Here is a 12,949-nt window from a genome sequence, read left to right on the forward strand (position 1 = left end):
CCTAGAAGTGGCAGTGAATGGTTCTAGCTACGGGAGCCCCTGGGGCACCAGAGAGTGCTGGCTGGTCCTTAGGCAAATTGGGGCCAGAAAGAGGAGCCTCAAAAATCAAGCTGTGATTGAGAGGAGGGGGAGCCATATTGGGAGTAGCACTGGGGCTACGAGAATGAAATCGGAAAATTCTTGGGCTGGAAGGAGAGCTTGCCTGCTGTCTAGGATCACGGTCTCCTTTTTACTTCCGTTGAGTTCAACACATCCTGACAGGATCATCTGCCTCTTTGAAAGCAACTCCTTTGCTTTCAAACTTTGCTTTTTCCTCCCTTCTGAGCACCAGATAGGGAAGAAATCTGGGGCCCTAATCTTTTCTAGGGCTGCTTTGCCTCTGACTAGTGGCTGGATAGCCCAAACAGATTTTGTACAGTTGGGACAAAGCTGTGGGATTCATGACATTTGTGAGCCATACCTCTGGAGTATGTGAATCCTGACTGTCTCTGGGCCCGGGGGCAAATCAGGGTGGAGTCACAGGATTTGAGGTAAGGACACTGGGACTAGAGAGGGGACAGAGAGTAGGCAGAGAGTGGCGCAGCCTAAGGAAGAGAACCTCCCTGGGCAGGTGGCTCCATTTGATTTCCGATTTAAAGGGGAGGCTTAGATAGCCAAGAAGAAAAAGGCTAATAAGAAAAATATTAAACTGCAGTGTGTGTGTCCCCAGGGACTTCCTGTTGCCATGACTGACCTCCCGGAGAGCGCCATTCGTTCCCGAGCATGGCAGCTTTATAGGCACTTGTAGGCCTGCAAAGAACACCAATTTGCTGCTGCAGTTTGTTTTGATAACTGAAACTTTCAATAAATCTATATTAAAATCAAAGGGAAAATTAACTAGGCCCTAGTGAGGGGCACGGAGATAAGGGAGCACATTACCACCCTGGCCTCAGCCACCCCACATCCATCTCTTAGTTCAGATTCAGGTCACCAGGGAGATGAATGGCTCAGGCTCTTGGGGAACAGCTCTGGGGAAAAGCAGGGAGAAAGCGACATGGCCAGATCCAGCCCTGACTCCTCTCAGAGTGGCAGAAGACTGCTGGGGGGTTGGGTTGGGGAGAAGAGGAGGTGGGGTGGTGGTCATGATGGGAAGTGGGGTAGGAGAAAGGGGTAGGGAAGGGTGAGAATAATAGTAATAGCTACTGTTTACTGAACTCTTTATTCTAGGTAGTGCTAAGCAGTTGTGTATTTAATTCTAATAACAGGTAGATACGAGTGTTATCTACATTCTAGAGATGAAGAAACTGAACTTCAGAGAGGTATGTGCCTTGCCAAAGGTCGCAGATGGAGCCAGGACTCAAACCTGAACAGGTTCTCTCTGAGTCCACCCTTCTATGCTGTCTTATATAGCTTACAGGGACTACGATGGCAGTAGCAGTTCTTCCAGTTGCCGCATAAAATGGTTTCAGACCCAGTCTGGGTTATCTCAGCTGTGCCAAGGTTTGGGGGCTGCCATGCATTATCCTTGGGTCCTGCATTCTCTGTGCTTTGACCACTGGTTGAGGTCCTAACTTTGATGGCCACCTTGCTTCTTTTCCTGGTAGTTTGACAGGCTATAAGAAGAACTAACTGACCGGGCGCGGTGGCTCATGCCTGTAATCCCAACACTTTGGGAGGCCGAGGTGGGTGGATCAACTGAGGTCGGGAGTTCAGACCAACCGGACTAACATGCAGAAATCCTGTCTCTACTAAAAATACAAAAATTAGATGGGCCTGGTGGTGCATGCCTGTAATCCCAGCTACTTGGGAGGCTGATGCAGAAGAATCACTTGAACCCAGGAGGTGGAGGTTGCAGTGAGTTGAAATTGCGCCACTGCACTCCAGCCTGGGCAACAAGAGTGAAACTCCATCTCAAAAAAAAAAAGAGGACTTAACTTGGTCCTGTCTTGTGTTCTTGCTCTCAGTGTTCACTTTAGCTCAGTTGCTTAATCCAGCAGCCAGGATGTCTGTGTGTCTGTGTACTGGACTCAGTTCATCTGCCTCCCCAAATTCACTTGCCCTTGCCTTGTGTGCACCCTTGACTCTGGCCATTGGCCACTTGTTCATTGGACAATCCAACTGCCACTCCCACCTCATTTTCTAACACCTCTGTTTATCTTTGTTTCCCCTGGGATGAGGGTTAGGTTTGGACACAGCCTCCAGTGGGCCCACTGTGGTGGGACTGCAGTGGACCTGATCTGACCCAACCAGAGGCTTTGATTCCTCTCATCATTTTTAGTCTCAAACGAATGACTATACTTCAGGGTGTGGAATCTGGCACCCCCTGTGGCTACTGCAGTGGTGGGGTAACACAACCCTTCCTTCTCCCTGTCACACAGGATGGTTCTATACACCTTGTACGACAGAGCAACTAGTTGTAGTTGTATTTTCTTAGAGGAACTGGCCAACTTCTCAGTAAGACACTATCTTGTACTTTCTTTCCCTCCTTCCCTGCTTCACTTCCCCCTTTCCCCTACTCTTCTATTTATTTGTTTATTTAAGACACGGAGTCTTGCCATGTTGCCCAGGCTAGCCTTGAACTCCTGACTTCAAACGATCCTCCTGCCTCAATCTCCTGCCTCCTGAGTAGCTGGGACTACTACATGTGTCACCATACCCGGTTTCCCTCATTCTTGATGCCTTGGGATTGTACTCCCCAATTAAATTTGAACACATAAGTTTTGCCTCAGGCTCCGTTTCCTTTTTTTTTCTTTTTCCTTTTATAGAGATGGGATCTTGCTATGTTGACCAGTCTGGTCATGAACCCCTGGGCTCAAGCAATCCTTCCACCTTGTCCTGCTAAAGTGTTGGGATTTCAAGCATGAGCCACTGTGCCCGGCTCAAGCTCTGTTTTGTAGGGAACCAGACAGCACACAACAGAGCCACGGCTTGAGAAATCCAAGTGCTGTGTTAGGCGGCAGTGTAAGGTACCAAGTGTATACTGAGCTGTTAAACTGTTCTATTATTTGAATCAATTTGCCTGGTCTTTGTACAAAAAGAGCTTACAGTGTGGTGAAGTCCTGGAAGCTCTACAGTTGAGCCCTGGTGCACCAAGGAGGAAAGGACACATTCTGGGGAAGTCAAGGGGACCATTGAAGGCTCCACAGAGGATGTTGGGGCTGGGCATTAAATAAAGCCTTGAATCCAGATAGTATAGATTTACTTCATTCTTACAGCCAAGAAGATTGGCTGGGCCTACTCTTAGGCCATAATTCAGTATATAACAAAGCTATCTCACTGCCTCTTGTCTTATTTTTGTATTTGCTTGTTTTATTATCTATCCTTCCTCCTACAGCCCCTCTCCAATTTTTATTTATTATGGCTTTCTGCAGCCTTGTCCTCCCAGGCTCCAGTGATCCTCCCACCTCAGCCTCCTGAGTACCTGGGACTACAAGCATGTGCCACCATGACTGGCTAATTTTTAAATTTTTTGTAGAGATGAAAATCTCATCATGTTGCCCAAGCTGGTCTTGAACTCCTGGTCTCAAAGGATCCTCTTGCCTCAGCCTCCCAAAGTGTTAGAATTACAGACATGAGCCACGGCACCCAGCTTCCCTCTCCAGTTTAAAAGCTCCTTGAGAATACAGGTGTGTTGTTATTAATCAATGAAGTCTCAGCAACAGAAACAGTGCCTGACACTTAAGAGAGGCACTATAAATACAGGTGGACTGATTGACCAACTGAGGTTAATGTCTAGGTAATAATAGGAGAATCTGTTCCAGCTCCAAGAATTGGAGGATAGTGCCTCCACTTTACTGACTTCGGGATAAATCTGTCCCCGCTGCTGTATATTCCCTCATTTGTTCACAGACATTTACTGCGGGCCTTCTTTATGCCTGCACTATGCTGTGTATTACTGAACAATAATGGAAAAAATGGAACATACACGAGCAATATGGAAAAAAATGCTTTTCCTGAAGGACTTAAAACCCTGTGGGAGCGACAACAAGGAAACAGACAATTATAAAACAATATGATAAATGCTGTAGGTGCACAGTAGAGTCACCTAACCTATTACGTGGGGGGGATAGATGATGGCATTCCCTGATATGGGGATTACCAGGCACTCCCAGCTCAGGTGGAAACCATTATGTTAAAGTCCGATCTCAGAGGTGGTAGGGCCCAGAAATGACATCATCCTAAGTGTAAATATGCAGAGAACACACAGAGGGGCTTGGTAACTGAAGCTGGGCCCAGAAGATGGGGTCCTGACCGATTGTGAAGCTGTCAAAGCCATCATTGGCTTGGCTAAAGGTGAGGTTTCCCAGCTCATAACCTGGGACTCATGACTACCCAGAAAGGCATAACCAGGATGAAGAAACACAGGTCTCTCCAGCTTACTGGAGAGACTGATTGGGGAAGCTCCTCACAGCTGAGGCCAGAAACCTTTTAAACAGAAGTTTCCTCTGAGTGGACCTGAACAAGCCAGTTCCCTCTTCCTTAGGACGGTCCTTCACAAATCTAAGCATTTTCCTCTTAGCTTAACCCCTCCTTGTCTCAGGTCTCCCCCAGGCCCACATCACAGAGTAGATGACAATAATTACTTGTTGAATGAACGAATCATGAAGAGTCATATAAATATAATCTGTCACGTTGTGAGCCCACATTCACCTTGCGGGTATATTGGAGGGCGGGAAAACGGAGATGGGGGACCTAGGTCGCTGTAGGCCTTAGAAAGTTTCGTTTTAAAAAAATTGCTTTCACAGATCAGAAGTGATGTCCCCGCCCCCGCCTTCTCGTCTGAGTTCGTGCAACGTCAAAACTACAAGTCCCATAAGGCCGGCCGCCGGGAGTCACCATCTTGACATACCTTAGCGCGCATGTCGGCGGGAGAGTGAGCATTTGGGCAGAAGAAGCCCCGCCCGACTGCAGCCCATTGGTCAAAGGGACCGGCAGCGGGCTCAGCGGTTGGCCACAGCGCCCGCCCGTCCGTCGCGTCGGTCGGGGTCAGAGTGCGCGGAGGTGAGTCGGTGTGTTGTGGACTCGTGGTGCTGGCTGCCGCTGTTCAGGCGGCCGGGAACGGGCGGTGGGGAGCGGGCGGAGCTGGCCCTGCCTCTGCCTGGCCGGCGCCGCAGTCGGCGCGGGCCGCGCCCGCCGCCGCCAACTGCCCTGAGCGCCTGCTGAGGCCGAGGGAGACGTCGGGGCCTGCACCTGGAGGGAGCCTGCCGCGCTGGCCCCGAGGAGGGGGCGTTGCCATGGCGACAGCCTCTCCCGCTGCTGACGGGGGACGGGGGCGGCCCTGGGAAGGAGGGCTGGTCTCCTGGCCCCCCGCCCCTCCCCTTACTCTCCCCTGGACTTGGATGGGCCCAAGTTGGGGACAACACCCCGGGGTGGGTGATGCTGAATGCCCCCCTCCAAGATTGGGCCCTGGTTAATGCATGCGGGCCGAGGGTCGCGTTGCGCAGAATTTGTGCAACCTGGGGTGCTGGCCCATGTGCTAACCCTGGATGCTTAATCTACTGAGTAACGTTCTGGCGGAGGGGGAGCGGGGCAGAGCTTTGCAAGACAGGATGGGTGAGTTTATTAAGGGGGTTGACTTACTGGGATTACTAGAAAAGAAAAAGAGGTTTGACCAGAGTGGCTAGAAGTGGAGCAAGGAGATTGTAGTTAGAACATTCCCTTGACCCCCTCCCCAACACATGCACACACACCAGGTTAGCAGTTTACCTCTTTGTAAATCTGAAGCGGTGGTAGTGGTGATGGTGGAAGGAGTGAATAAGGGGCCTAACCTGGCTATCTTTCTTGTGTGCCTGTCTTGCAAATGGTCCAGCAACAGGTGTTTTCTCAAAAAAAACCCATGAACTTGGATTGAGGCTTGACTGTGAGTTCCTGCAAAATTTAACTGCTCCTTGTTGACTTGGAAGATGCTGGATGTGGGGCCCCCAATGGGGGTTTGGATTTTGTGCTTAGAGCTGGATTTTGCAACGAATAGTGCCCATCGTTGCGTCTGCTTGAGGTCTCTGGCCACTTCAATGGCATTTACTCTTGTCAGACATTTCATCAGTCTCCCAGGGGAAGGGCAGCAAAACATGAATCCTATTGTCTAAAAGACTGTACGCTGTTCAAACTATAGTAGGTTGTGAGTGGCTAAATGAGTTTTGATTGTAGAGTTTCTTCCAGAAATTGGCTTCATGAAATTCTGCTTTATTCTGACTTTATCATATACAGCCTGCCTTGTTTTAGTGGGTTCTTGCTTGGAACTTAAGTTTATTATACCTGGATCTCCTACTATTTAAAAGCCAATTTATAAACAGGGACTTGAAGTGTGACTCCACTAATGTGTGTCTGTGATCCTGGTTAGAAACCCACTTGGCTGCCTTTTCCTCAGAAGGTGGGGGTTGGGGGGAGGAAGCTGCCGGGAAGTGATTGATAAGGTTTCCTTTATGGATTCTGTGGTGCTTCACTGGAGCTCAGAGCACTTTGGCAACTTAAGCACTCCAAATTAAAAGCTCATTAACAATTCCTGCCCAAAGATCCTGTAAATAATCAACTAGCTAGGTCATAGAGCTTGGCTAAGAGCTCTTCTTCCAACTTGAAATTTCCAAATAAAAGTGCTTTTATTCCCTTTCATTTTGAAAAGTGTTTTCTTTGTGGTGGGGTAAATCCATGAGTGCCCTTTTCCCGGCGGATTTGAGTAGAAGAAAGTCTTAAATGTGTGGAATGGTAGACAGGAATATATTAGTTCCAACCCTAGGTGTTTCTTTATGCAAAAGACATCACTAACAGGGGCATCTCTGCAACTTCTGGTCCTTTGGAGGATATGAATTAGTTGAAAAGGATGATAGGTATCTATTGATGTTTTGACTTGGGATTTAGTTACCTTGACTTTCTTAGAGCTTGAAGCAGGCTTGGAAGTATCCCGAAAGTGTTTCCTAGCCTATGTGGCCATTTGTAGTATGGCTTATGGATTTGTGGCAACCAGCCCCTCCCCCAATCCTGGCCCAGCCTTAGTTCCTTAGTTCTGAATATTGTCAGCCTTACCAGTGTCTTCCTCCTTGACTAGACTAGGATTCTGAAATTACCCAAAGAGGCACCACTTCATGGCTGTCTTTCTCGGTAAATGTTCAGTGTTTCTAGGAGGTGAGCCTCCATAGGAGGAAAAGTATATGACTAGAGAACATGAAAATCATTACAAATATAGTACCAATAGTTTCTGAAAGCTCTGTGGGGGCACTGTCTTTCCACATAGATGGCAGTTATCTCAAAGTTTGAGTTTAGAGTTTGAGGTGTAGTATCCTTCATGGGGATTTGATCCTTGGTATTGAAATAGACTTGTTGCAGAGATGTGTATTTATCCACAGCATTGGGGCTTTCCAGCTCTCACAGAACCTTCAGCATCCCCAGCTGCCGGTCTTGGCATCTTCGAAGTAAGGAGAGGTGAGAATCCTGTTGCATGGTCAAGTTTGGCTTTATTTCCTTCTGAGTATTTGGGCTTGGAGGGTAGGGGGTGGGGGTTGATGCAGATTGTATTTTTTTCCCCACGAATCCCCAAAGTCTAAACAAATTATATTTTTTTGTAGCTTCTTCTGATAAGGTAACATATGTTCAAAGTCTGTAGAAACTTACTTAAAGTTTTTAAAGTGGTAAGAGTTGGAGGTGGGAGATCCAGACTCTGAAATTCTGTCACAATTGCTTTATGGGCATCTCATGAGCACCTACTTTAGGTTCAGGATGGTTGAATAGAACCAGAATAGCCCATTATCCTGAGAAATACACGTCTTAAGAAAATAGGAAGAAACATCTTTGTTTGGCTTTAAACATTTATTTATTTATTTAAGAGACAGACTCTTGCTAGGTTGCCCATGCTGGGCTTAAACTCCTGGGTTCAAGTGATCCTCCTCCCCACAAGTAGCTGGAGCTGCAGGCATGTACCACTACGCCTGGCTCTCATTTGGCTTTTGCTAATGTATTTGACCAAGGCTTTTGGGATCTTGGTTTAATTTAGGTTGCATGTCACCTTTTGGTGGATGGTTAGTTCCAACCTGTCTGTTTTACAAGGATCAGGGACCAGCTAAAGAGGCATACTCTGGATGATTGATATCCAGGGACTTGAGCTTGTTTGTTCAATAGCTAAGGGCCAGGCACTGTGCTGGTTCCTGGGATTATAGTGGTGAACAAGAAAGCCACCTTCCCTGACAGCATAGAGCTTACAAATTAATGGGAGAGACTGATAGTAAAAAGGCAATTATGATATGATCTGAGAGTGCTATAGTAAGGGAAGTGTAGAGGCTTTGGGAATACTCAGAGGGGTCTCTGACCCAGACTTGTAGACTCAGGGAAGGCCTCTCAGAGGAAGTAAACCTCCTCACATAGAATTAAACAAACCCTCAAAGAACACTGAAAATTAAAAAAAAAAAAAAAAAAGAAAATTAGATGAAGACGTGAGGGACCAATTGTCAGAGCTTTGTTGAATATGAGAAAGTTCAGTGTGGCTGAAACAGAGTACTTAGTTGGCAGGGGACAGGAGAATATGGGGAGAGATGAAGCAGGAGGTAAGCAGAGGCCAGAGCCTTAGCCTTATAAACTCTTAGGATTAGGTCAGGGAGTAGAAAAAAGATTAGATTAGGGTTCTGCAAACTTTTTCTGTAAAGGATAAGATAGTAATTATTTAGGCTTTGGGTCTCTGTCACAACTTCTCAACTCTACTAAACTCTGCAGTTATGCATGAAAGTAGCCACAGACAGTATGAAAAGGAAGAGCATGGATGTATTCCTGTAAAACTTTATTTATAAAATAAATAAAGGTGGCAGCTAGATTTAGCCCATGGAACATAGTTTGCTGACCTCTGGATCAGATTTAAGAACAGTAAGAAGCCACTAAAAGTTTTAAGCAGTAGACTGACGTTACATTTGTGTTTTAGAAAGTTGGCAGGCTGGCGTGGTGGCTCACGCCTGTGATCCCAGCACTTTGGGAAGCTGAGGTGGGCAGATCATTTGAGGTCAGGAGTTCGAGACCAGCCTGGCCAGCATGTTGAAACCCTGTCTCTACTAAAAATACAAAAATTAGCTGGGTGTGGTGGTGCATGTCTATAATCCCAGCTATTTGGGAGGCTGAGGCGGGAGAATCGCTTGAACCCAGAAGGCAGAGGTTGCAGTGAGCTGAGATGGCACCACTACACTCCAGCCTGGGTGACAGAGCAAGACTATCTCCAAAAAAAAAAAAAAAATTGCTCTGATTTCGTTGTGAAAAATGGATTGAAGGGGACAGACAATACTGGAGGCAGAGAGACTAGTCAGGAGGCTGTGGAAAATTACGTGGGTAGCATTTTATTTTTCCCTTTTGTGGCATTATTTTGGCCCTTAAAAATTGAGTATATGGCTGGGCACGATGGCTCGTGCCTATAATCTCAGCACTTTGGGAGACCGAGGCTTGAGGCAGGAAATCGGGACCAACCTGGTCAACATACTGAGACCCAACTCTACAAAACAACCAAAAACAACAACAAAAACTGATCTATAAATATGCTTTTCTTATAAATAAAAATGAGTATAACTGAATCTGCGTATATGAGTATAACGGTTCTCTTTACTAACTTCCTACCCATCTACTAGAATGTATAGAATGTCTACCAAAGAATTTGTTAGAGATGCTGGCTCCTATTTTACACACTGGAAAAGATGTAGAAAGGGAAAGTTGGTATAAAATGAATTGAAAGAGCTGAGCACGGTGGCTCATGCCCATAATCCCAGCACTTTGGGAGGCCAAGGTAGGTGGATCACTTGAGGCCAGGAGTTTGAGACCAGCCTGGACAACATGGCAAAACCCCATTTCTACCAAAAATACAAAAATTAGCTGGGCGTGGTGGCATGTGCCGGTAATCCCAGCTACTTGGGAGGCTGAGGCATGAGAATCACTTGAACCTGGGAGGCGGAGGTTGCAGTGAGCTCAGATTGCGCCACCATACTCCAGCCTGGGCAACAGAGCAAGACTCTGTCTCAAAAAAAAAAAAAAAAGAAAAATGCTTTGGAAACTATATTTTAATGAAGTATGGAATAAGCGGAGCCCTGGAAAGGGTCTTGGTCTTAGGGTTCATAGCTTAATGTCAATTAATTTGCACTTCTTGAACTGTGCACAGAGAGTATGACCCATTTTCCTAAGCTTTCCAGGAAATTGTCCTCATTCTATATATGTCCTACTTGGTCTCGCCTTTCCTGGCTTGTAGAAGACTGATGACCTCTTCCAGACATTTTGGAGATGTCTCCTAGTTCAGGTATAAGTCAAGGAAAGGGACCAAATAAAGTATTGTATTTGGTGAGCGTCTGATGAATAGGTTAGAGCTGATTGTCCCTTGTCTGTGCTTTCCCTTACTTCCTACATTCCCTTTGTAGGAGGTCTTCATCCTACAAGCCCCAGTGTAGGTTTCTGGTAGCAGTGTTTACGTGACCTTGGGCAAGTGACTTACCTCTCTGAGCTTCACTTTGCTATCTGTAAAATGGAGATAATAAAACAATTGAGTTGGCTGAAGGATTTAATAATGTTTGTAAAACTCTTTGCACAGTGTCTTAATAACTTTTATCACTAATAAAATTTTATATAATTAATAAGTTTTTAAAAAGCAGCCAGTATTTGCCTTTTGACTTGGCTTTTGACTTCCTATTTTTTGTGTCCTCACATTTGTCATTGTGAACATACGATAAAAACATAGCCGCTCATGGTGGCAGCCAGCAGACAGGAGGAATTTACAACTAAAGCAAGGCACTGCTCTTGATAATGGAAAATTTTCAGACAATGGGTGTTCCATTCAGAATCCCAGAACTGGCCAGGTGCGGTGGCTCACACCTGTAATTCCAACACTTTGGGAGGTCAAGGTGGGTGGATCACCTGAGGTCAGGAGGTCAGGAGTTTGAGACCAGCTTGGCCAACATGGTGAAACCCCATCTCTACAAAAATACAAAAAATTAGCCAGGCATGGTTACACACACCTGTAGACCCAGCTATTCAGGAGACTGAGGCAGGAGAATTGCTTGAACCTGGGAGGTGGAGGTTGCAGTGAGCCGAGATCGAGCCACTGCACTCCAGCCTGGGTGACAGAGTGAGACTCAAGACAAAAAAAAAAAAACAACAAAAAGCAATCCCAGAACTTTTTTCAGTGTGGACCTTAGTCCCATCACCATCAGTAAAGCAGATCGAGTGAGCAGCTTCCCGATAGAAATTCACCAAAGTGTGACCAGCATTCCTCCCTGTCTGTCTGGGGTCATTTATTAGTGTTGCCACCCTGTGGCCTTACATCTTTGTAAAGTGCCTCTCAAATTTTTTAAAATTACTTTTCACCAGCACTCTGGGAAGTGGGTCAGGTGGTCAGCATTCTTGTCCTTGATACCATATGAAGAAACTGAGGCCCAGAAAGGTTAAATGAGTTGCCTGAGGTCCTGCTGTGAGGTACTGTCAAAGCTAGGGCAGATATGCCATCCAGATGAAAGTGTGTTAGTTTATTGCTATGATTTTGCTTTCCTTGAGTGAGAGGTGCATAGTCATTCCAGAACTGCAATCTGATGCATGCCTTGTCCAGATCTACTAGGCTTGATTTGGGTCCCACGTTATCCATTTGGTTCTGTTGAGTTTTAATTAGTGATTGTTAGAACCAGAACTGTTGGGAAGCAGATTCCCTTTGGGTCATTGTTTTTAGCCTTTCCTCTTTGGGGGCATTCCTTGAAGAGCCTTGGGTTACTAGGGATTGCTTTGATGTGTTCAAAATTGTGCCTTGTGCCCCACAGCTACAGGTAAAATCAAAAGGCGGATAATTTATGGGAGTGTCAGAGCTGGCCGCTGGCACCTCAGGAGGCCATTAGTATGCCTGTTCAGACCCTCTGTGTCCTTGCAATTGATTCCTCTTTGCATGAGCCTGATTTGGGAAGCTGTAGATCTGTGGGTAGTGATTGGATGTGACAGTCCAAACACCGGTCCCTAAATTAATCCTTTTAATGGTATTCCGGCACCAAGGCAATTCTCTCTCTCTCTCTCTCTCTTTCTCTCTCTTGCTCGTTCACTCTTTCTCCCACTCTCTCTCTCTTTCGCTCTTTTTAACTAGGGAGGACAGAATGGGGTGGGCTAGGAGGAGGGATAAAGAAAGGAAGAGAAGAAGCTTTGTTTGGTGCTTAGGCCCTGCTCTGTTCTAATTAGCATGTTCTAATTCCAGAGCAGTTGGCATCATGACTGTGGGCATATTAATTCATTTAGCAAACATTTACTCTTGCTTACTTTGTGCCTGGTCCTGTGCTGGGTGCTGGGAATACAGAAATGAATAAAATGTGGTCCTTACGCTTAGGGATCTAGCTCAGTGTTTCTCAGGCTTTAAAAACTGTGTTTAGACGTAACACAGTTTAGATTAAAACACACACACACACAAAACAAAACAATCTCATGCTCTTCTTTAATGCTATTTGAAATTTTAAAATACATTAGTCTGACAAGTCAAAGAGTTATGTCAAATACGCTTTTTTTTTTTTTTTTACATACACATGCACACATACACCTATACTGCTGTCTTCTATCCTTCTCCCTTAACTCCTTGAAAATTACTGGTAATAGAAGAAACATACCTAATATCTTACAACATAGTGAGATAAAAGTTATGAAGTAGGAATAAACTGTGCCACTGGATCATACTTGCGCAATTAGCTTTATGATGGAGTGTCAGAGAAAGCCACCAAAAGCGGGGAGATTTGAGCTGGATTTTGAAGAAGCAGTCATAATTTGTCTGGCAAAAAATGGAAGTGCATTCCAAAATAGGGAGTAGCGTTTGCCAAAGCACAGATTTGTAAAAGGAAACGTTACATTTGGGTACTTGAGTAAGAATTGATTATAACCCTGCCTCCTGCCAGTTTTCCACTCTGTAAGATGGAAAGATTTGTTCCTCTGGAATTTTGTTTGAGAAGAGGCTTCGAGTTCCTTGTGCTGCCGTTTTTTTAATTCTGCTTTTGTGCTCAGGCCT

General features: G+C 45.8%; 1 protein-coding gene across 12 annotated transcripts in view; it reads left to right on the forward strand.

The window, feature by feature from the left end:
- The first annotated feature begins 4,832 nt into the window (after nucleotides 1–4,832).
- Nucleotides 4,833–12,949, forward strand: part of ERI3 (ERI1 exoribonuclease family member 3) — a 134,122-nt gene continuing 126,005 nt past the window's right edge. For 2 of the 12 annotated variants that reach the window (XM_033226703.1, XM_033226706.1), the window contains exon 1: nucleotides 4,833–4,980. Coding sequence is in view for 3 of the 12 variants with exons in the window: in XM_033226705.1 (XP_033082596.1) it covers nucleotides 5,214–5,348; nucleotides 7,320–7,395 (211 nt within the window). In the remaining 9 variants the exon portion in view is untranslated. The other 10 variants (XM_033226700.1, XM_033226709.1, XM_033226711.1 and 7 more) reach the window with 10 other exon arrangements.

This window comes from Trachypithecus francoisi, unplaced genomic scaffold, assembly GCF_009764315.1.
Source record: "Trachypithecus francoisi isolate TF-2019V2 unplaced genomic scaffold, Tfra_2.0 Lachesis_group12, whole genome shotgun sequence".
Taxonomy (NCBI): Eukaryota; Metazoa; Chordata; class Mammalia; order Primates; family Cercopithecidae; genus Trachypithecus; species Trachypithecus francoisi.